This window comes from Phyllostomus hastatus, unplaced genomic scaffold (genome assembly GCF_019186645.2).
Source record: "Phyllostomus hastatus isolate PE091 unplaced genomic scaffold, TTU_PhHast_1.1 phas_contig_118, whole genome shotgun sequence".
NCBI classification, from domain to species: Eukaryota; Metazoa; Chordata; class Mammalia; order Chiroptera; family Phyllostomidae; genus Phyllostomus; species Phyllostomus hastatus.
Genome location: NW_025333543.1, coordinates 679,844 through 701,611, shown reverse-complemented (window position 1 = coordinate 701,611; position 21,768 = coordinate 679,844). Strand labels below are relative to the sequence as shown.

Below are 21,768 nucleotides of genomic sequence, written 5' to 3'. Positions count from 1 at the left end.
TGAAACCATAAAACTGCTAGAAGAAAACATGAGAACACTTCCTTTCCATTGATTTCAACAAGAATTTTTTTGATAGGACATCAAAAACAGAAGCATAAAAGCAAAAGTTAATAAGTCCCAATTGCCTAAATCCTTTCATTTGAGACCATATCAAGTAAAAGACTTCTGTACAGCAAAAGAAACCATCATCAAAATGACAAGGCAAGCTATGGAATGGGAGAAAATATTTGCAAATCATGTATCTGATAAGGCATCAATGGGGGTAATACCCAAAATATGTAAAGAACTCAAACACTTCAATGGCAGCTAGAAAAAAAATATCCAGAACACCCAGACAATTTATATGTGGAATCTAAAAGACCAAACTCACAGAAACAGAGTAGAGTGGTGGTTACCAGGGGCTGGGGATGGGAGAGATGGGGAGAGGTGGTCCAGAGGGTACAACCTGCAGTCATAAGAGGAGTGAGCTCTGGGGTTCTAACGTACGACAATGCAATAATACTTAGATAGTTAAAAGTTTTAAGGAGAGTAGATCTTACGTGTTTTCAAAACACACACACAATAAATTATGTAACATGATGGGGGTGTTAATTAACTCAATGATGGTAATCATTTTGCAGTATATAAGTGTATCAAATCAACATGTTATATACCTTAATTTTACACAATGTTATATGTCAATAATATCTCAACAAAGCTGTAAAAGGGTGATATTAATCTGATCTATGATTTTATCTTTCAACCTTTATCAGTTTGCATCTTCTATTAGTTTATATTCAGAATGAGTTGTTTAATCTAACTGCAATTATTTAAGAAAAATGTTACTGAACTTATTGATTCACTTAGCAAATATTTACTAAAGGCTTATTCTATGACAGTTAAGTAGACATTTGAGGTACAAATAAATGGACAAAGATTTTAGTGGAAAAAACAAAATAAAAGAACAAATAAACATTAAGTAAATTATATAGCTTGTAAAAAGGTAAAGTATGCTTTGGAAAAAAGAGGGCAGGTTTAGTGGGATTAGGGGGAAGGCTGTACTGCCTGCAGTGAACAGGGGCAGTCAGTGTGGGCCTCCTGAAAAGGTAACATCTGAGGAAGTGTTAAATGCATATTTCTTATCCAATATTATCATAATCACTAAACTTAGAACTTATTGGGTGATAACTCTTAATTTTTTCCTACTATTGGGAACTTTCTGCTTACTATACACCTAACTTTATGTAAATCCTTGTGTAAGTTATTGCCTTTAGAGTGAAATATACTGTATAATTTTCAAAAATGAAGTAAGCATATAATTCTAAAAGATACAGTAAGCTTATTGATCATCTTGGATTGGTTTAATTGTATTAGCAAAAATATTTTAATTAAATTTAGGAAAAACCCTTAATTTTTTACTAAGCAAATGATGATTCAAATGTATGAAATTATAGTAATTTTCACTAGAAATCAAACCCTTTTCTTAGTAGGAACATGGAAAATAAGATAAAATACCAACAAATCTAACTCCTTCATTTTTTCTGTCTTTGAAATTTATTTGAAACCATTCCCGCTCAGAAGTATTAATATTTAAATCCTTATTAGACTTATAGTTCAAATACAAAGTCAAATGGCACAACATTTATTTTCATTCAATAGAATATCTCATTTACTTCAAGAAGAAAATAGACCAAATATTTTAAATGTAAATATTCCTTTCTCTTATAGCTTCATGAAACAGATATGGCTTTTTCTACATAATCATTTTGCGTTCAATTACCTAGTGCAAAAACCTGCAAGAACAGGTATAATTTATTATAATCATAACACAAACCATGTAACATGTTCATCCCTAACAAGAGATTTGTAATTGTTAAAAGTCAAAATATATATTAAATGTGCAAGATGGAAAATGCTTTCATTACATTTCTCATAAAGAACATTTTGTAGAACTAAAAGTTATCCCTTAATTTTTTTTTTTACGTGAAGCTGAATTTTTATGCATCGGGTTCTAGAAAGACCATAGAATCACTGTTTGAAGGCCTTACTGTCCTCTCCTAAAGTCAGATCTCAATCCTTATTGCCTAAAGTACACCCAAATTATTTTACTTTCTCCACTAGAAACGTATTCCTCCCTCTGTGCTGCCGTCTCAATCAGTGGTGCCAGGAACGACCTCTGCCCGCTCACTGCAGCTGAGGCATGTTCCGCACTTCTCCCTCTCTCATCCCCAAAGTCTGACCAGTCAAAAAGTCCGCTCAGGTCCAGACCCTCCCCCATCACCGTGTTGATCACAGTGAGCTTCTCAAAGGGCAGAACTTACACACCTGCCAGCTTCAAAGCTGTATATTCCCCCTAAGATAAGCTAAACTTTTCATATTACAAGTAGCTATTTTTTTTAAGATTTTAGAGAGGGAAAGAAGGGAGAAAGAGAGAGAGAGAGAGAGAGAGAGAGAGGGAGAGAGGGAGAGAGGGAGAGAGGGAGAGAGGGAGAGAGGGAGAGAGGGAGAGAGGGAGAGAGGGAGAGAGACATCAATGTGCGGTTGCTGGGGGCGGTGGCCTGCAACCCAGGCATGTGCCCTGAATGGAAATCAAACCTGCGATGCTTTGGTTTGCAGCCCGAGCTCAATCCACTGAACTATGCCAGCCAGGGCTACAAGTAGCTATTTTTAACTTGACCCAACGTATCCAGACATTTCACTTACCGCAACACACATCCCTAGCACCTACACTGGAGATATTCTCCCCCCCACCCCAAAAGTCCTGTTCTCTCCATATTTGGGTCTTTGATTTTGTTGTTTTTTCTGAAGAGAATACCTCTTATTTTTCTGCTCATTCATTCATTAATAAAAACAAACACCTATTGAATACCTTATCTGTGTCAGGCAATAGGATGTGCTGGGCGGGGGGGTGTGTTGTGAATGATGAACCACCTGGACCTGTTCCCGCAAGTGTGGAGTTTGCCCTCCTCTGACCGCACACGCCACCTTCCTCTCAGACTCCCATTTCCTCGCCTTGTATTCCCCACTGCAATAAGCCCAGACTGAGCTGGTTGCTCTGGTTTCTGGAAGACTTGGCCTCTGCACATGCCTTTGTTGAGGTATTTATGTCACATTTTTTTTAAGTTGATATTCTCCACTAGACTCATCCACTAGAGATGCTTATGGAAAGGAGCAGGTCTTTCCGTTAACAGACCTTCCTGTAACGCCCAGGACACTGTTGGCTATCAAAACAACTTGAAGGGATTTAACCCAAAGTTTAGATACCATGCCAGGAAACGCAGTTTCTAAACATGACTACAGAAAGTTACAGAGTACAAGTATATTCTTTTTGTTTAGGCTTTCCAATTTTCATAACAGTTTTAAAAGCCCATTGGTAATGTATTCTTGTGCAATCTACCTGGCATGCTGTTAATTTTCTGTTTTGGAAGAATTACTTCTATCCCTAAAGATGCTAAATTTTTCATAAACATATATTCAACTCCCATCTTTAAAACCCTTATTGTACACTATAACTAATGGTTTAAAACATATCTTTGTATTTGTTTTCTCTTGACAGAGAAATCGCTCTTTCCTTGAAAATTTCTGTAAATAATAAGAGGGTTTTCTTTTCCCTGTTCAGTTGTTGGAATTGAAGCCTGAGGAAGGAACATATGCCCCACTCTCCTATTCTTAATGCCATGGTTACCTTAGGACTATTTCTATGCAGGATTATTTTCCAGTGGTCTTGAGATATATTGTTGCCAAAACAACCTAGTATAGTATGTTTATACAGACTTATTCAATAAATTATGTGAGATAGTTTACAAGAGTCTCCTTAGGTCCTCTGATAACTAAAAGGGCTACAACAACTTTCCCATTTGTATTTGACAGTAGCAACTCACAAATTCTGCACTGAATTTTTTTAGTGGCAACAGGGACACTAAAGACAACTGGAGTTGACCTAAATTCATAAGCAGGAAGAAATGAAGACACTTCTAATGAAAATCAGGCTATTAGGCCAGCAAGATTTTAATAAAAAAATAAAATATTATTCTGAGACAGAAATTACATTTCTTCAAACTACATATGCAAATGCTGTCACCAAGCACCTAGTAAAAGGAGAAAATAATGATGCTGATTTTCAGAGCATAATGTGTTTACTATCAGGCTATAGATTTTGGTCTATCCATGAAGGCTTGCCCAACCATTACACCGGGAGCTTCCAAGATGGCAGTGTAACCTCCTCCCAGAAACACATCAAATTGACACCTATAGACAGAGCAATTCCCCCTGGAGAAGAACTGAGAGCTGACTGAACAGTTTCTGCACAACAAACAGGAGAGAGAGCATACAGAACCAGGTAGGAGATCCGTAGACACTACATTGTGGACACTCCACCCAACACACTGCCCTGCAGTCCAGAGGGATCCTGGAAGGTCCCACACAGACTCACTTGTGCTGGGGCACACCAGGAAAAACCAGTGGTTTAAAGGACACCTAGGCTATACAGGAAGAAAATCCACTTACTAACCATGGAGCATCTGCCAATGAAAGAGGAGCTATGGAATTATCCCTTGGTTTGGAAGCACCAGAGCATCATTTGTGGCCCTTGCCTTCTCCCTTGATTGCAAGGGCAAGAGCTTGATCCAGGGGCTCTAACTGCAGGCCCGTGCCATGCCAGGGTGCCCAGACCCCAGGCCCATGGCAAATCTACCACTTATCCCCAGGTCTCCTGCAGCCTGTTCTAGCTCCAGGTTCCAGCCGACCTGCCAAGGCTGCCTAGGTACTACCTGCTCCCAAGACTCCTCAGCTTTGCACCAGTCCTAGCTACAGCTCCCCACCAAGGTGTGGCTTGTTCCCAGTCTCTCTGTGACCTTCTCCAGCTCTAGCTTCCAGCAGGAGCAACTTGCATCACAGACTCTCTTCAGCTTTGCACCTGAACTAGCTACAGCTCCAGTCCAGGTGCAGTTTGTCTCCAGGATTTCCTGCAGACCCACCCACTTCAGCCCCTGGCCACAGTGTGGCTTGCCCCCAGGGCTTCCTGACTCCTGACCCTACTTTAGCTACAACTCTACTCGGTCTGCCAAGGTGTCCCATGCAGCTTGTCCCTTGGACTTTCCTTGTCCCATGTGCATTCCAGCTACAGCTCAATACCCAAGTGAAGCTTGCCCCCCCGATTTCCTTTGACCCACAAATGCTCCAGCTCCACTTTCCTGCCAAAGACACCTAGTTTTCACAGTCTGCAAAGGGGTTGGTTCTACAGAGGGCCACTCCCTCGAGATCAAGAGAGATTACTGTTTTACCTAATTAATCAAACAGAGAGCCAAAATGAGCAGAAAATATGTTCCAAATGAAAGAACAGGACAAAACCACAGAAAACTAAATGAAACAGATAAGAAATCTATTGGATAAAGGGTTCAAAACACTTATTCTAAGGATATCCAATAAACCTCAGAGAAAAATAGATGAACTCAGTGAGAATTTTAATAAAGAGGTAGAAATCATAAAAAGTAACTAGTGAGAAATGAAGAATACAATAACTCAAATGAAAAACACACTAGAGGGAATCAACATCTGATGAGCTGATGCATGAGTCAGTGATCTGTAAGATAAGGAATTGGAAATCATCCAACCAGAACTGTAAAAAGAAAAAAAGAATTTTTTTTGATGAGCATTTTTAAAGGGACCTTTAGGACAACATCAAGTGTACCAACAATGGAACCACAGAGCTCCCAGAAAGAGAAGAGACAGACAGACAGACAGAAAACCTATTTTAAAAAAAATAATGGCTGAAAATTTTCCCCAACCTGGTGAAAGCAACAGATATCCAGGTTTAGGAAACAGAGAGTCTCAAACAAGATAGACAGAAGACATGCCAAGACACATCATAATAAAATACCAAAAGTCAAATCAACAAGGATTCTTTTAACTTCAAAGTTGGAAACAAAGAGAAACAAATAAACTTAACTATATGTCAGATGGTAACAAACATTAAAGAAAAAAGGAAAATAATCCAAATAACTTTTAGTTACAGTACTTTCATTACCCTCAGTCTGAAGATAAAAGGATCAAAAGAACTTCAAAGAAAACTAACATTTGGCTTAATAGGTTAATAGGTTTATTGCTAAAAGTGGTATGGGTATAGCAATTCTGAAGCAAGTTTATGTCTATTGTAGAATTGAGCAAAGGAGTAAATACAGGGTCTGGCAGAAGTAACACCAATAAAATGGTGAAAGGCAATAATGATATGAAATGGCTATTTTCCCTAGTCTGTCCATTAAAAGGACATGAACAATGATACTTCAGTGACAATGAGCACACCTAGTTTCCAGATATTGGGTTCTACGATCACAACCCACTGAAAAGAACCAGGGGTCCTTAGCAAAGTGGTCGAGTCCAGGGCTGGGGCTCAGAGAGTAAGCTAGAACCTTGTGTGCAAGTGAGAGTGACAGGCACAGCAGCCAGCTTGGAGAAGCTCCTGTTGACCAAACCGGGGACAATTTGAGCATCAAAGTTAAGTAATGACAGTAATGGATTGTAATCTATTGAAAAAAACAAAAATCCATTTGTCCATTGACAGAAGTAAATAAATAACAGAAAAGGAAAGACCCTTATAGTAACAAATATGGAAGGAATGACAGAGTTAAAAAAAATCACCAGCTGGCAATCATTATACTAACTTGATTCATGCAAGAGTCATCCATTACTACAAGAAGCAGGATATCTACCCAGCTTCAAATAATCTCCCCACAGATAAGTTATTAATTAAAAGGAGAAAATTGTAAACTTGGAGAATATGTCCACAACTTGATCAAAGTTAACATCACCAATACGGAATAAGTCACAACTGCCTGCCACCTGCTAGGATCAACATGAAGAACATCCTGTTACTTCTGGGATATTCCTGCCACATAAGCATGACCTGAATCTAATGAAGTATCAGATGAACCCAAATCGAGGGACATTCTGCAAAGTAACTGGCCCCACCTCTTCAAATGTCAAAATGGAGAAGAACAAAGAAAAACGGACGAAGACAGATCTGGGTGAAGGAAGGGTGAAGAGACACGAGGACCGAAACACAACAGGTGATCCTGGGTTGGATCCTGGACCTGAACAATTCTTACTACAGAGGACAAGTAGGGCATTTAATAGGTGACATCTGAATAAGTCCTGTGGGTTTGAGAACAATGTTTGATCGATGTTAATTTCTTGATTTTGATGCATTTGCATGGTGGTTATTTAAGGGAATGCCTTTAATTTTAAAACATACACACTGAAGTATTTAGAGGTTAAGAAAGAGAAAATCATTACAGGCCCTGGCTGGGCAGCTCAGTCAATTAGAGTATCTTCCTGATACACCAAGGCTGCAGGTTTGCAGACACATACAGGAAGCAACCAATGAATGGATAAACAAGTGGAACAACAAATCGGTTTCTTTCTCTCTCTCTCCCTCCCTCCACCCCTACCTTCTTCTCTCTCCCTCTAAAGGTCAATAAATAAAAAAAAAGAAAGAAAGAAAACCATTACACTGTGGTTTGACATAGGCAAGCAAAGTACTTTATGGGCAAGGAAGCAAGTAAGCGTTTTTAAAATGTATGCATATATAACTACAGATCTAATATAATTTCAAATATAATTATTTAGAAAATATAAAATTTAATGTACCTTTTCCAACTCTATCTTGATTGAAATTTTCTCTGCATCATTACTGTGTCTGGAAAATAAATTGATCCAGTTTATAATATTATTAAAATATAATTTGGAAAATCCTAATCAAAATGTCAATATTCTTTACCCTGGAACTGGTGGTGTTTCCTCTTTCTTCTCATTTGTTTCATGTCCATCAACACATTCTAGAAAATATTAAATAAAAGAGAAACAATTTAAATGAAAGATTATCAGTGTGTGTGTGTGTGTATGAGAGAGACAGAAGCATTACTAGAAAGTGAAAATAAACACATTGACTTGTACTGCCGTAATATTCATCCTAATAATGTATCTTATGAACACAAATATCCCCAACATTTTCACTGCATCAGAGCATTTTATTAAAATGAGATGCTATTTACCGGCTGGCATAGCTCAGTGGATTGAGCATGGGCTGCGAACCAAAGTGTCGCAGGTTCGATTCTCAATCAGGGTACATGCCTGGGTTGCAGGCCATGACCCCCAGCAACTGCACATTGATGTCTCTCTCTCTCTCTCTTTCTCCCTCCCTTCCCTCTCTAAAAATAAGTAAATAAAATCTTTTGAAAAAATAAAATGAGATGCTATTTCCAAATAAAATATAGGAATTACAGATTTCCAATATTATGCAGGAAAATAATTTCAGTACAAGACTAACCTGGAGGTCTACTGATAAAGACAAGAGAGAGAGTTCCCTTAGACAGGCTGCAGGATGGAAGGGGCATGCTTTCTTTGGCTGGAGACTGTAAATTCAACCATTAATTAAGGTAAATATATAGGTAACATAATTCCCTTGTATAAATAAATACAGAAAGAGGAAGGTTAAATTCACATCATGTGTGTATGGACAATTAATTAAAATATAACCCAGAATCTTTGAGTTTATGTCTATTGCCCATGTGACTGGATCCCCTGTGGCCATAGCTACATGTGATACCATCCATTTCCAGTCCATGATTGGTTGATCCACTGACATCAGTCATCTGAGTGTCCTCCACCATTGCTTCGACATCAATGAGCTGCCGCAAAACAGCCTCCACAATGGGCATCACCATGGCAGCAGTTGAGGTGTTGCTAAGCCACATAGACAGGAAGGCAGTACTGCACATGAAGCCCAGTGTCAGCCTGAAATGAGAGGACTTTAATATGAGCTGTGCTCCTAGGTTAATTAACTCTGTATTATTTCATTGTAAAGGGTGCTGTTCATGAGTTGGAAATTCATTTTTTCCTCCCAGATGACAAACTCTGGGAACAGTCATATGAAGTAGAAATCAAGCTGGCAGAGGTAAGAGTGGATTTCTTACAAGATTTGTCTCCCAGGAAACCATAAAAGTCTTCTCTCCCAAAACAGAATAACAATTAAATGTATAATCAGACTGCAAGGTGCTAGATAGTATCATAGCTTCTAATATTACACCTATATTTAAAAGCCCTTTCACAGATAACACATACCTTCAAATCCTAGTAAGATAAGTTGCAATCAACTATTGAATTTAGGATACTTTATTATTTCTTTTATCTTTTGATCACATCTCTGTTTATTAGTATGTTGCCAAGAAGGCATAGGGCAAGGAGTGAGATTAATGTTTATAAATCTGCCTTTAACTTGTTTACCACTTGGGTTTAATATGTGGTGGGGGAAGGAAACAGTTAAAATCAATGGCAAAAATGAGGCTTCAGAATTTTCTGCAAGTTCTATTATTCATGTTCTCCTGAATCTGACATTCCTACCAGTTGTCAAGAACTGGAATTCAAGAAAAAGAATTGTCTTCTTTTAAAAATACAGTAGTTCTCCCTTAAAAATAACATACCTAAAACTATGGGATTTTAAGCCACATCTATAAGCTTTCAAAATCACACTTGAGATAAAACATGATCTGTTTTGAGTTGAAAGTCCCAGAAAATCTTTCAGAAGCACATCTTTCCACAATGAACCATTTATTATATTCTGATTCCCTTTAAAAATAGATCTACCAGAAAAATTTTACACTGTAAGTTTCAACTTCAGGAAGGTGACTATATTCTATGTGTAAAATAAAAGAAAACTTTTTACAAATCTGCTTAAACAAGAAATTATTCTTAATAAAAAGAAAACAAGAAGAGGATATGGGGGGATAAATGGTGATGGAAGGATACTTGACTCAGGGTGGTGGTTATACAATATAATATACAGATGATGTGTTATAGAAGTGCACACCTAAAATCTATATAATTTTATTAACCACTGTCACCCCCAATAAATTCAATTTAAAAAAAAAAAACTAGAAACACTTTTAATATAATGCATTAGTAAGACACTCAATTTTCCAATTAAAAAAAAAAGGTTGGGATGAGATAAGTTTTCTGTGTGATTAAAAAAAAAAAAAGCCTGCTCTGGCTGGCGTAGCTCAGTGGATTGAGCACGGGCTGCAAACCGAAGTATTGCAGGTTTAATTCCCAGTCAGGGCACATACCTGGGTTGCAGGCCACAGCCCCCAGCAACCGCACATTGATGTTTTTCTCTTTCTCTCTTTCTCCCTCCCTTCCCTCTCTAAAAATAAATAAATAAAATCTTTTTAAAAAAGCCCTGACCTTTAAAAACATTTTTTAAAAAAGTCTTAAATTGAAAAGCCACTTAGTGGCATGAGGGACAGGACTCTTGCTCTACTGTGTAGTGAACTACCCCAACCCCTGGGGCCAGTGAGCAGATGGTCAAGGAATAGAGATACATTTCTATAGCACCCTAAGAAGCATGGAACACTATTTCACTCTTAAAGAAGTGAAACATCCTTAATACATACATATATGCTACAAAATTTTTTAAGTAAATAGTTTTTAAAAATTTGTCTTATCTGAGTTATTTAATTTCTTTGTATTTAAGCAAAACAAATTTTTAAAGATTTTACTTATTTATTTTTAGAGGAAAGAGAGGGAGAGAAGCATCAGTTTGCGGTTGCCTCTTGTGCACCCCACCAGGGATCTGGCCTGTAACCCAGGCAGGCGCCCTGACTGGGAACCAAACTGGTGATCCTTTGATTCACAGGCTGGCATTCAATCCACTGAGCCACACCTGCCAGGGCTTAACAAAACAACTTGTTCCATAAATGGCAAACACAGATGTGGTTATACCCTAGGATAAATTATACAACAGAATTCAAAAGAATTTTCTTATTTTCAAAGAAAGATGAGAAGGAAAGAACCACCTAAGGCTTTACAACATAATCCCATTATGCAAATTATTTTGACACTGGAAAGAATTTTTAGCTTACATCTACATTCTTAAGAGCTGCAATTAAAACTAAAATAGCCAATTAATTTAATGGAAAAATTCATTTCAGTGGGGAAAATCAGTCAAATGAGTGATTTTTACATTCTATACATGGAGTTTCTTAATTGATATTTTCACTTTGCAACAGTTCATTTAAAAAGAAAAATGTTTACCTTGGAATTTTTCTGCACATATTTGTATTTTGTCTTTGGTTCCTAAGACCCTGTCTGTCATTAAAAATGCTCTTGAATATGCAACCACTCAAATAAACAATAATGAAATCTACTCTGAAGTCTATCAATGCTGTCTGTTGAGGCTCAAGGTTTCTCTCATCTTTGACTCCTACGGGACATAAAAGGTGAAAAAGTTCTGTGCAATCTCCTTGTAATTAGACCTTCAGTGAAGGGAAAGGGTTTTTTCCTTCTACAACTCAAGTACACTTTATATCACTTTCATATTTTCAGGGAAAAAAGTCACAAATTATCCTACAATATAAACAATTGCCAGGATATGCATTACATTTTTTGGTTATTTGCTCTGCAAAAAAATTATCTGTTTAGAATATAAACCCCGAACAGTAAATGCAGTGCTTACCACTCTGGCTTCACACCCACCATCATCACCATTTTCAGAGCAATCCTTTTGTGCAAATTCCATTTTTCTATTGATGTTGCTAAACAGATGACTCCAATTAGCAATAGGTGAAAATCTTGGAAATAAGAAGATACTACCTGAAATTACAATTAAACCCATGATTATTTACGTTGGTGGAGGAAAAATAACATTACATGAGGACATTATTTTATTGCTCTTAACTCTGACATTCAACTAAGTAATTTTTCTACTTTGTTGAGAGAAATGTTGATGTGTTTAACTACATATTTAAATTTGGTATATAGCCTACCCAGAAGTAGTAGTGTTAAAGGAAAATATACAGAAAGAGAATTTCCAGGAATGCGGGTTTTTAAGTAGCTGGGTAACATCAGACAAAGGACTTCTATGCCCTGATTTCTGCATCTGTAAACTGCGTCAATTGGTTTATGTTCCTATCATAAAATGTTAATTACTGTGATTTGGGAAAGTTCTGAGTTGAGCTTTCAACTAACAAATATCTTCATTTCCATTTGTATTTTAAACAGCTTCAACTTCAAAATTATTTATTACAAAATAAATAACCTTGAATGGGGTCAACATTTTAAGCCATTTTTAGTTAACATCATTCCAATTTAGTAGAGTGTACAGATAATTAGGGCAACCATTTGCAGCAGTATTTACCAAAGTATGCTCTGAAATATGCCAGGTACATAATATTTTTTCTCAAAAAAAAATTTTTGTGGTCAAATAAATTTAAAAAACAGAATTCTGAAATACTAGAATATTCTTTCCTGTAGGCCTCCTCAAAACCTTTCAATATGAACAAATATTGTCACTCTCAAAGAATGGGATTCCATATATTTCATATTTTTTCAAACTTATCTAATCATAGAAACCTTATTTTTAAATTTTTAGGCCTCATGGGACTGATACTGAAGAAACTGACTCTAGTAATTGCTTGGCTAACCTGAATCACAAGGCTGTGCTGAAATAAAAGGATTATAAGAGAAATTATCTATTTTAAAAAATCAAATAATATCTGGTAAAGAGTGGGAGAGTTGTAACAAAACTATTCTAATATTAAGAAAACATAAAGAAATAGGACAATTATCTTTCTTGATGATTTCGTTATTTTAAACTGCACCTGCATTTTTAATATAGCTTACTAAGCTTGGTTTCATTTTTATTTAAATAAAAATTGAAAATCAGCTTTGCATAGAAGTGAACAAGTGGACATCTTTATGTTTTATAAAAAAGTTAATTTATCATGCTTTTCAAAGTTTATATTTATCTCTTTACATTTTGTAGTAGTTGCATAATAGAAAGTAAAGAATTACATCAATTTTCTTATTTCATTTATTAATTATTCTAACATTGAATAAACATCTACCATGCATCAAAACTGTTACATAAGCAGGGGATATAGGTATCAATGTCTGACAGTTTTCCTCCTTCACATCCCTTCAATACTCAAATATCAAACTTGTCTGAATAGATCCTACTATTTTACTGTATTGCAATGCCCTGTTTATTTTCTTCCTAGCACATAACATTATGTAAATACTGTTTGTTTACCTGCTTGTTACATTGCTTCTCTATTCCACCACACCTTCTGTTTTACTAGCCATTGTATATTTGGCACCTAGCACACTTCTGCCATGGAGTAGGAGCTCAGTAAATAGTATTGAGTAGATGAGAGAAGGAGGAAGAGAATTAATAAATAAGCTACGGTCACTGAGCTCCTGAGTTCCAATTGCTTACACTCTTTTCCCCAAATTCTATCCTCCTAACTCCCTCAACCCTTAGTAGGTGTAAGTATTCTATCAATGTATTAATCTACTAGTGCTTTCAGACCATATTTTCTCCCTGGTTCTATCCTGCCTCTCTGAATTTTTCTTCTTGGCCTTCTTAGAAAATTACTTTTCTTTTGCCCTTTTCTTAAAGGCTGATATTTGGCAGGGTTTTGTCTGCAGTCCTCTTGTTTTATACACCAATGATTGAATCTTATAATTTCAATTTCTATCTCTGTGTGATTAAAGTAATATCTGGCACCCAGTAGGCATTCAATACGTATCTGTTGAATGAATGCTGAACACTAAAATCTTTACATCCAGTCCATTTGAACTTCCCAAAGATATCTAAAAACTCAACATACCCCTTTTTGTGGTGATTGAAATTTTCATCTATTGTTTCTCAGGCCAGAAAACTGAGGGTCAGCCATGACTCCCTTTTCAATTTTCAGTATGAGTGTATTAGTCACCAAGTCCTATTATTTCTAGTTCATTCAAATCTTTTAAATGTTCCCGCTTTTTTCTCTTTGCACATTACCTCCTTCTTTAAGCTCCTCATCACTTCTCACGTGGTTACTGTATGATCTGTCCTTTTCTAATCTACCCCTTATAATTGTCATAGTCATTTTTCTCAAGTGTAAATATGATCACATAATTGTCCTTCTTATATTTTTTCAGCAGACCCCATGTCTTTTAAGACCAAATCTAATCTTCTCAACATGACTACAAAACTCTTCATCAATGAATTCCATATCATCTCTCCAGCTTAGTCTTTCAGCTGCACTAATTTCTTCCTGTGTGCCCAGTCCCCAGACACAGAGATGCTTTAATACCTGCTCGTCATTTAACTGGAATGATTCCTTTCTCTCACCTTGGTTACCTCCCATCTTCCTTCATGAATGAACTCAGATGTCAGTTCTTCCAAAATACCTTCCTTGACCACCCCAGAACAGGTAGGATGGTAGTTGCTTTTGTTACAGCACATCTTAATCTATACAGAGATCATTTCTTTACTTAACCATCCCTTTCACTTGATCAGACATATTTTGAAGCCACAGATGTGTCTTATTGATCAATATTTTATGGACTCAGCACATACCTGACACATATTGGCACTCAACAGTTGTTGAATTAATTAGCCTAAACTCAAGGAGTTTACAGGTTATTAGATGAGGAAGAAACAAGTTAACAGAGAACATGACAATTATCACAGGTGCATGAGAGCTACATCTTCAAGGTATAGTTGAGGTTTCAAAGAGTAAGTGGCCACTTTTCCTAAGGGAATTTAGAAAGTCTTACAGGACCCAATGCTTGATAATTGTAAGATAAATAGATATTGGAGCTTTCTTCTTCCCTTGTTTCTTTTGCAGTTTTGCTCATTGAACTAAGCCCCACTGATCCTATCTTAACAATACTCTATACTTAAATGAGAGGACAAATGCAGTAGTGTTACTTTAAAAACACAAAGGAACACATAGAAGCAAGTCATTATTAGTAAGTGATTAAACACAGAAAGAGGTCCAGGACCATGAGATTTGCTTTTTATAATCTCTTTAGATTATACCAGCAGTTGAAAGACTTTGTCTACAAAGAATTAGTAAATATTTTAGACTTTGTGAGCCTTATGATTTCTATCATAACTACTCAACCTGCCTTTGTAGCACAAAAGTAGCCAAAGATAATGTGCAAATGAATGACCATGGCTGGGTGTGTGTCCAATAAAACTTCATTTAAAAATTGGGTCACAGGCATCCTCAGACTCCTGGTTTGTCAATTCTGTATTAGAATATGCAAATAAATCGTGGCCTGCAGCCCCACTGTCTAAAGGAAATTAGTTGTTAAACCTAAGAAAGGATTTTTGCATTATCTGTTTTTCATTGCATTACCCATTCTTTGCTTTTCATCAGAGTTAATAAATTTGAAGAACATTAGCCTCAGGCAGATGTGTGTGTTTATATTCTAATTGTATAGGAGGTAATAACAGAAGGTGATATTGGTTTGTAAATGACACTGATAAATATAACTGTTTTCAAGGCAAAATTGGTATGTCAAATAAAATTCCTAATGAAAGTTGAAGTCCATTTGCAACATCAAGATAGTTATATTTCTGTTTCAAATGGGATTTCATAAAAAAAAATGGGCTTTTGTGATCAGAGCACCTGGGTTCTCTCTTAGTTATGTAACTTGTACCAGTTCAGCAACCTTCCTACAGGTCAATATACTTATCCATGAAAGTCAATACTTCACATCAAGTTTGTGAAATAAATGAGATGTTTTTAGTAATTTTTCAGTTCTAATGTATATGATTATAAAGCCTATATTTTGATAATATATTTAAGAGAATATTTAGTTGGGTTGATGAAATGGTCAAATTCCAGTTTTCACATTAATTGACTTCTTAGAAGATTTGACATGTTGGATCATTGCCTCAGTCTTAAAACATCTGCTTTACTCACACTTCAGAACCCCACACTCTCATGGTCCTCCTCCTACCTCAATAACTTACTGTTCTCAGGCTTTGCTAGCACTATCTCTTCTCACTACTCTTTTAATGCTGTAGCTCAGTTGGTCCTCTTTACTTTTCTCTCTTCACTCACTCCCTAAATGAGCTCATTAAATCTTAGGGCTTTAAACACCATCAATGTGGTGAGAACTCTCAAATCTATATTTCCGGCTCGGTTCTGTCTCATGAACACCAGACTCATTTGTTTCTAACTGCCTACTCAATGACTTCACTTAGATGGAAAAGAGGTCATTCAAACTGAATGTCTAACACTGAACTCCAGGTGTCAGTCTCTCCCCTGCAACAAGCCTATTTTGTTCATAGTCTTTATTCCAATTGATGGCAACAACATTTCTACAGTTGGCAGGTCAAAACTGTCAGGCTCTTAGACTCCTTCCCTTCTTTCATGTGCCATATCAAATCATTCAGGAAATTATTGATAAAACATGTCAATGAAAATAATACATTCAATATCCCTATTACTATCCCTGGTCTAATTTACTATTGCCTCTCACCTGGATTATTGCAAAAGCCTACTAGGTAGTAGTTTCCTGTCTACCTTCTCAACATATCCACCCCCTTGTTATCCTTTTAAAGTAAAAGTCAAATCAAATCAATCATATCATCCTGCTACTCCAAGCTCTTCAGAAGGTTTAACTTCATTCAGAGTTAACACCCTATTGTGGCCTACTCTGGCTCTACATGAACCAGTTTCTGTTCACGTTATCTCCCTGACATCATCTTCTATCATTCTCTCCTTCACTCACTCTGCTCAGTCACACTGCAGACGTATATACGTGCCTTAATTAAGGTCTTTCCATTGGGCATTTCCCCTTCAGCAATGGTTGTTCCCAACATTTGCAAATGGCTCACTTACTCATTTCCTGTAAATCTTCATTCATGTATGGACACCTCACTGAGGTCTACTCTGCTCATTCTATTTAAAACTGCAGCCCTGGCTGGCTCGGCTCAGTGGATTGAGTGAAGCAAAGGGTCACTGGTTCGATTCCCAGTCAGGGCACATGCCTGGGTTGCAGGCCAGGTCCCTGATAGGGGTCATGTGAGAGGCAACCACACATTGATGTTTCTCTCCCTCTCTTTCTCACTCTCTTCTCCTCTGTCTAAAAATAAAATACTAAAAAAAAGTCTGCAACCCTTTCCTGATCCTCATCCCCTTGTTGCATTTTTTCATAGCCCCAATTACATTCTAACTCCCTAAGTAATTTACCTATTCATTAAAGCATATTGTTTGTTGTCTCATTTCTCCTAGAAAGACAGGGATTTTTTTATTTGTTTTTAGTCATTGATGTATTCTGAAATGCCTGGCAGAATCCTAGCACATAAATATTTATTAAATGACTGAGTAAAACATGTAATATAATATTTTATGATACATATGTGTATCTTTACATTTATAAGTCTAAAATGTATATATACATGTATTTTTAATAATAATAATAAAACTATTCTGAGATATCTAATTTGGCACACTAAATATTTAGCAATACAAATATTTATATAAAAATTCCAAGTTTTATTTAACCAATGAGAGAAATTGAATACTTGCTGAGATTCTTCTACACAGAAGTGGGCTCTGTAGGCTACAGGTATGCAGCATAGGCTTGATAAGTAGGCAAACTAAAGTTGAAACTATGGTGGCTAAAAAGAGAGATGTATAGGGCTCTGTACCTAGATAATAATATTATAGACATATTATTCTCTTCAGTGATAAGAGTTGACATTAAAATGCTGCCATAGGCTAGAATGGTAGTTTAATACTATCAAACAAACTTTAACTGTGAATACTAAAATGGGTAAGAATACTTGGTACTTAATTTGCACTATTGTTTTATATATATGGTTTGATTTGATTGTTATAACCATTGGGTTGTGGGATATTATCATCCCCCATTTACAGAAGAGAAACAAAGAGTTGTTACAGGACATGATCAGGATCATATAAGTAGTTACTGGTGAATATCTGGTTCTAAAGCTTAGGTCTTCTGACTAAATCTCTAGCCCTGTCCTGGTAGCTATTTCCAAGTAAACATTTCTCGGCTATTTCTGAGTAAAAGGTCAGTTGCCCTGTCTGGACAGAGGATCACAAGACTAAAGAACAATTTTATCTACTTTCTCCAAAGTCCTAAGGACTTTTATTTGTTTCAAGTTCCAGTTAAGCTTAAGAGGAGAAAAAAAATGCAAAGCTTAAAATGAATTAAGGCTGAAATACCTGAGGGGAGATGATAAACTCACTTTGGCTTTGCAATGATCAGAATATTTCTTAGAGGGGGGCAGCACTCAGCCCCATGGGGAGGCACGCTCCCTGGGCCTGTGGGGCAGCTGCATCCAAGCTCACCTGCTTCTGGAGGAAAGAGCCAGACTGCTCAGAGGTCAGCCTGTTCAATGAGTGGGACCCCAGGGCCTTCTGTGTGTTTAGCAAAGAGAGCTTGCAGCGTGACCTCCCCAAACGATGGCTCCATCTCCATTCTGGGTTCTGATGATGCCACCACTTGTCACATTGTGGTCTTGAGGCACACAGGTAATAGGGCTGCCTCTTTGACACATTGTGATAGGACCTATACCAAAGCTGCAGTCCCCTCAATCATGAACTCCATAAATCCCTTTCCAACCATACTCAATGTGCAAGGCTGGACATGCACCTCATGGGCGGCTTCAGTGAGGACTGGCAGTTGTCACAAAAACTTACTCATCAACTTCTTAGTGAATTTCACAGACAAGAAGATGATATTCACTTAGTGACATCATGTGTGACAAAATTAAATGACCTGGAAGAAAATGAAAACCACTTTCCAATAATTTATGGCATTGCTATCAACATTAAAATGCAGAGATTTATAGAGCCTTCTTCCAAGACTGGGGTTGGGGAGGAACTGTGTACTACGTGAGAGCACTAACAGGAGGACCAATAATTAGTATTCACAATGCAAAGACACAAATTTGTGTAGGACCTAACTCCTGCATGCCACTTCCATATGTAGATTTCTGTACAGCAAGGTGACAAACAAATACTAGGAAACTTTTCCAGTTCACTTCTGGCTGAGACCCCTCACTTTGTGGAACACACTAGATCTACCTGATGTTTTTAAAAAAAACTCCAACAAACATGCTATATTGTGGAAATAGAGTTTAACTCTACAAGAAAAAAAAATGAAGACGGCTTATGGAAAAAATTCTTTATCCAGAAAGCTAAAAATAGGAATTACTGAAGAAAGCAACTTTTTGGCATGACCAAGACCATTGGAGAGGGTTGGGTAGAACATGAATTTGGGGTCTACGTCCATTGAGTCTTAGTGTCTTTCAAATGACTTTTAAAATAAAATCTTATTTTGTCAAAGAAAAAAACAAAACTATTCCTACAGTGATCTATTCACTTTTGTCGGTGTACAAATAATAATAATACTAAAATTGACTAATGTATATTGAGTGCTAACTATGTAAAAGACATTGCATTTATTAACTATTAAATACTTAAGTGTCATTGACAAACCAGAGGTTTCAGTAAGAGAAAGACTATGGTGACAATGGAAGTTGGGCTGGTGGGGTAAAGGAACGGAATTGGGGTCTGGAAACCATAAAGGCTGGAGCTGGGAAGACTTGAAGAAGAGACTGTATTTATTTTCAAATGTAAGCAATACTATCATGTGAAAGAAAAAATTAGGTTTAATTTGCAGAATCTTTGCTGTCAGAGAAAAGTTTAAAGAGTCAAAGTGACTGAGTTTCAGACTTTGGCTCAATACAGTTGAATTACTTAAGTATTAAAATGATTAAAAAATGGTATGGATTTTCTTGTGAGATATACTAGGCCTGCACAGAGGAAGCCTTTAAGCACTTCCTGAGTCATCTAACCTGTAAGAGGTATCATGGAGGGGATTCCTTGGCTAGAATAGAATGAGTCAGAAAAATTCCCTTCCAAGTCTAAGATTCTGCAACTACTAATTTATCCTGAGGCTGACATATTGGGAGTAAAGGACTCTTGGACAGCAATCAGCAGCCTGAGTAATGCAACTGTCATGGATGCCTAGAATTTTGCTGCCTCTTGTGGAGCCTCCGCATCCTGAAAAGAGGCAGAGCTATTTCTTTCACAGTTTCCACAAAGCCAGGCCTTCCTAGGTACCCTTTTCCTCCTATCTCCCTCTAACCTGTTTGCGATGGAAATGCCCCATGGTTCCAGTTAATCTTGCTTCTATTTAAGCTTCTCCTAAAATGTTAATTTAGTCAGTTTGATTATTATTAAGTCATAAGAGACAAATATGTGATGATTAAACTTAATTGTCTCTGACAGTGGGCACACACAAGCCAGCCAGACAGGGGTTACTAATTTGACACTCTGTTTTTTCAGGAGTTGCCAAACCTGTCTTCTTATAGCTTCTTTACTGATAGCCATACAGCACATTGGAACATTTGAAAAACTGAGTTTATAGCTCCTGGATTTGGGGGATAGCAAAGCTTCAGTCTGGGGAAGAGAGGAACTAAAGTACTGCGCTGGTTACATTCTTCTAAATCAGTGGCACCTAGGAGAAACACAATAAGAAAAGAGGAGCAAGAAGGATCAGAAATGCAAAAATTAAAAAAAAAGAAAAAGAAAATGACTCCAAAATGGGCAGGAAACATGAAAATAAGGAAAGGAATAATATAGCTTCTCCCATGAAGTCCGGGTAGGGTTGGGGGCAGTACACTGTGTCGCAGGTTAGTTAAAAAGAAAATCTCCACCTACTTTATAAAACAGATGAGCTCCATGATAATAAGATTGAACCCTGGCAGAAGAAAGAAGTCCAAAGGTAAAAATTGCTTAACTAGCATCTTGAACTTGACATCTTTCCTGAGAATGTTTTGGCTCTGGTTTAGGCAGTTGTGTGCTGAGCTAGCTGCAGACTGTGTGAAGATAAGGTATGCTGGTTTAATCCATTTCACAATTTTAATGGGAAATTGAATTCACTGTCTTTAGATGGGTACCCTTAGATTGTATAAAGGTAAGAAGACCTGTCAGTATGAATAAACTCCTCTCAGCAAAAACAAAATAGAAATACATGTAAACGTTAATTTGGCTTTATCTTTTAAAATGACAGGTATCTGGAAAAGAAAACATGGAAACTTTTCCTTAATAAAAACAGAAATTACTTTCTCACACTGCGTGAAACTGAATTCTGCTATCTACAAATGATTATGCAGGGTGTGAAAGAATTTGCCCTTTTGTTGGGAGAGATGCACCAGGTTTATATGTCAGTCTGGGAAGATTGGACACATTTCTCCTACTGACACACACAACTCAAGAAGCTGCAGTCTGTGTTTTTTCTTGTCCACCTGAAAGTGAATACACATGCAGAGTTCTGCAGAACAGAAACAACTGGAACTTTGGAGGACTTACGGGGAAGCATTATTAACAGGATTATTGCTCCCTTTGAATATAACTTAGCTTAATGAAAATATCAGCACAAAACAAGGAATCTAATTATAACAAACATTTGTAAGACAACTTACCCCTGAAGATGGCATGACCCCAAGCAATGGAAACATTAGACCAGGCAGCAAAGCTGTTACAGACAGAGGCAAAAGTTCTGTAAGCCAAAATATGGCAACAATAAAGAGTACGTAGGCACATTGTGCTTCCTGGAAAGAACAAAACACAAGATGGAATAATGAGGCTGGGAAATGATCATTCATATCACAACCACATTTGCTAAATGGAGCTATGTCACAGAGAAAGAAGAAACTCTGAGTCCTGGCCAGTGTGGTTTGGTTGGTTGGAGCACCGTCCCATAAACTGAAAGGTCATGGGTTCGATTCATAATCAGGGCACATACCTGAGTTGCAGGTTCAGTCCCTACTCAGGGCTCTTGAGAGAGGCAACTGATTGGTTTCTCTCTCACACTGATGTTTCTCTCTCTCTCTCTCCCACCCTTCCCCCCTCTCTAAAATCAATAAGGATGTCCTCATTTAGAATAGAAGGGCAGATGAAGTGCTTCCTAGAC

At 37.1% G+C, this 21,768-nt stretch overlaps 1 protein-coding gene and 1 pseudogene across 1 annotated transcript in view; one reads left to right on the top strand and one right to left on the bottom strand.

Moving 5' to 3' along the window:
• The window catches only part of SLC13A1 (solute carrier family 13 member 1), a 112,151-nt gene that overhangs the window by 59,170 nt on the left and 31,213 nt on the right, over positions 1-21,768 (bottom strand). Inside the window, exons 2-6 of the mRNA XM_045847691.1 lie at positions 21,278-21,406; positions 11,486-11,622; positions 8,582-8,769; positions 7,754-7,811; positions 7,624-7,672 (exon numbers count right to left, since the gene is read on the bottom strand). Coding sequence (XP_045703647.1) covers positions 7,624-7,672; positions 7,754-7,811; positions 8,582-8,769; positions 11,486-11,622; positions 21,278-21,406 — 561 coding nt within the window. The remainder of the gene's footprint in view (positions 1-7,623; positions 7,673-7,753; positions 7,812-8,581; positions 8,770-11,485; positions 11,623-21,277; positions 21,407-21,768) is intronic.
• On the top strand, positions 17,589-18,950 carry LOC123823901 (annotated as a pseudogene).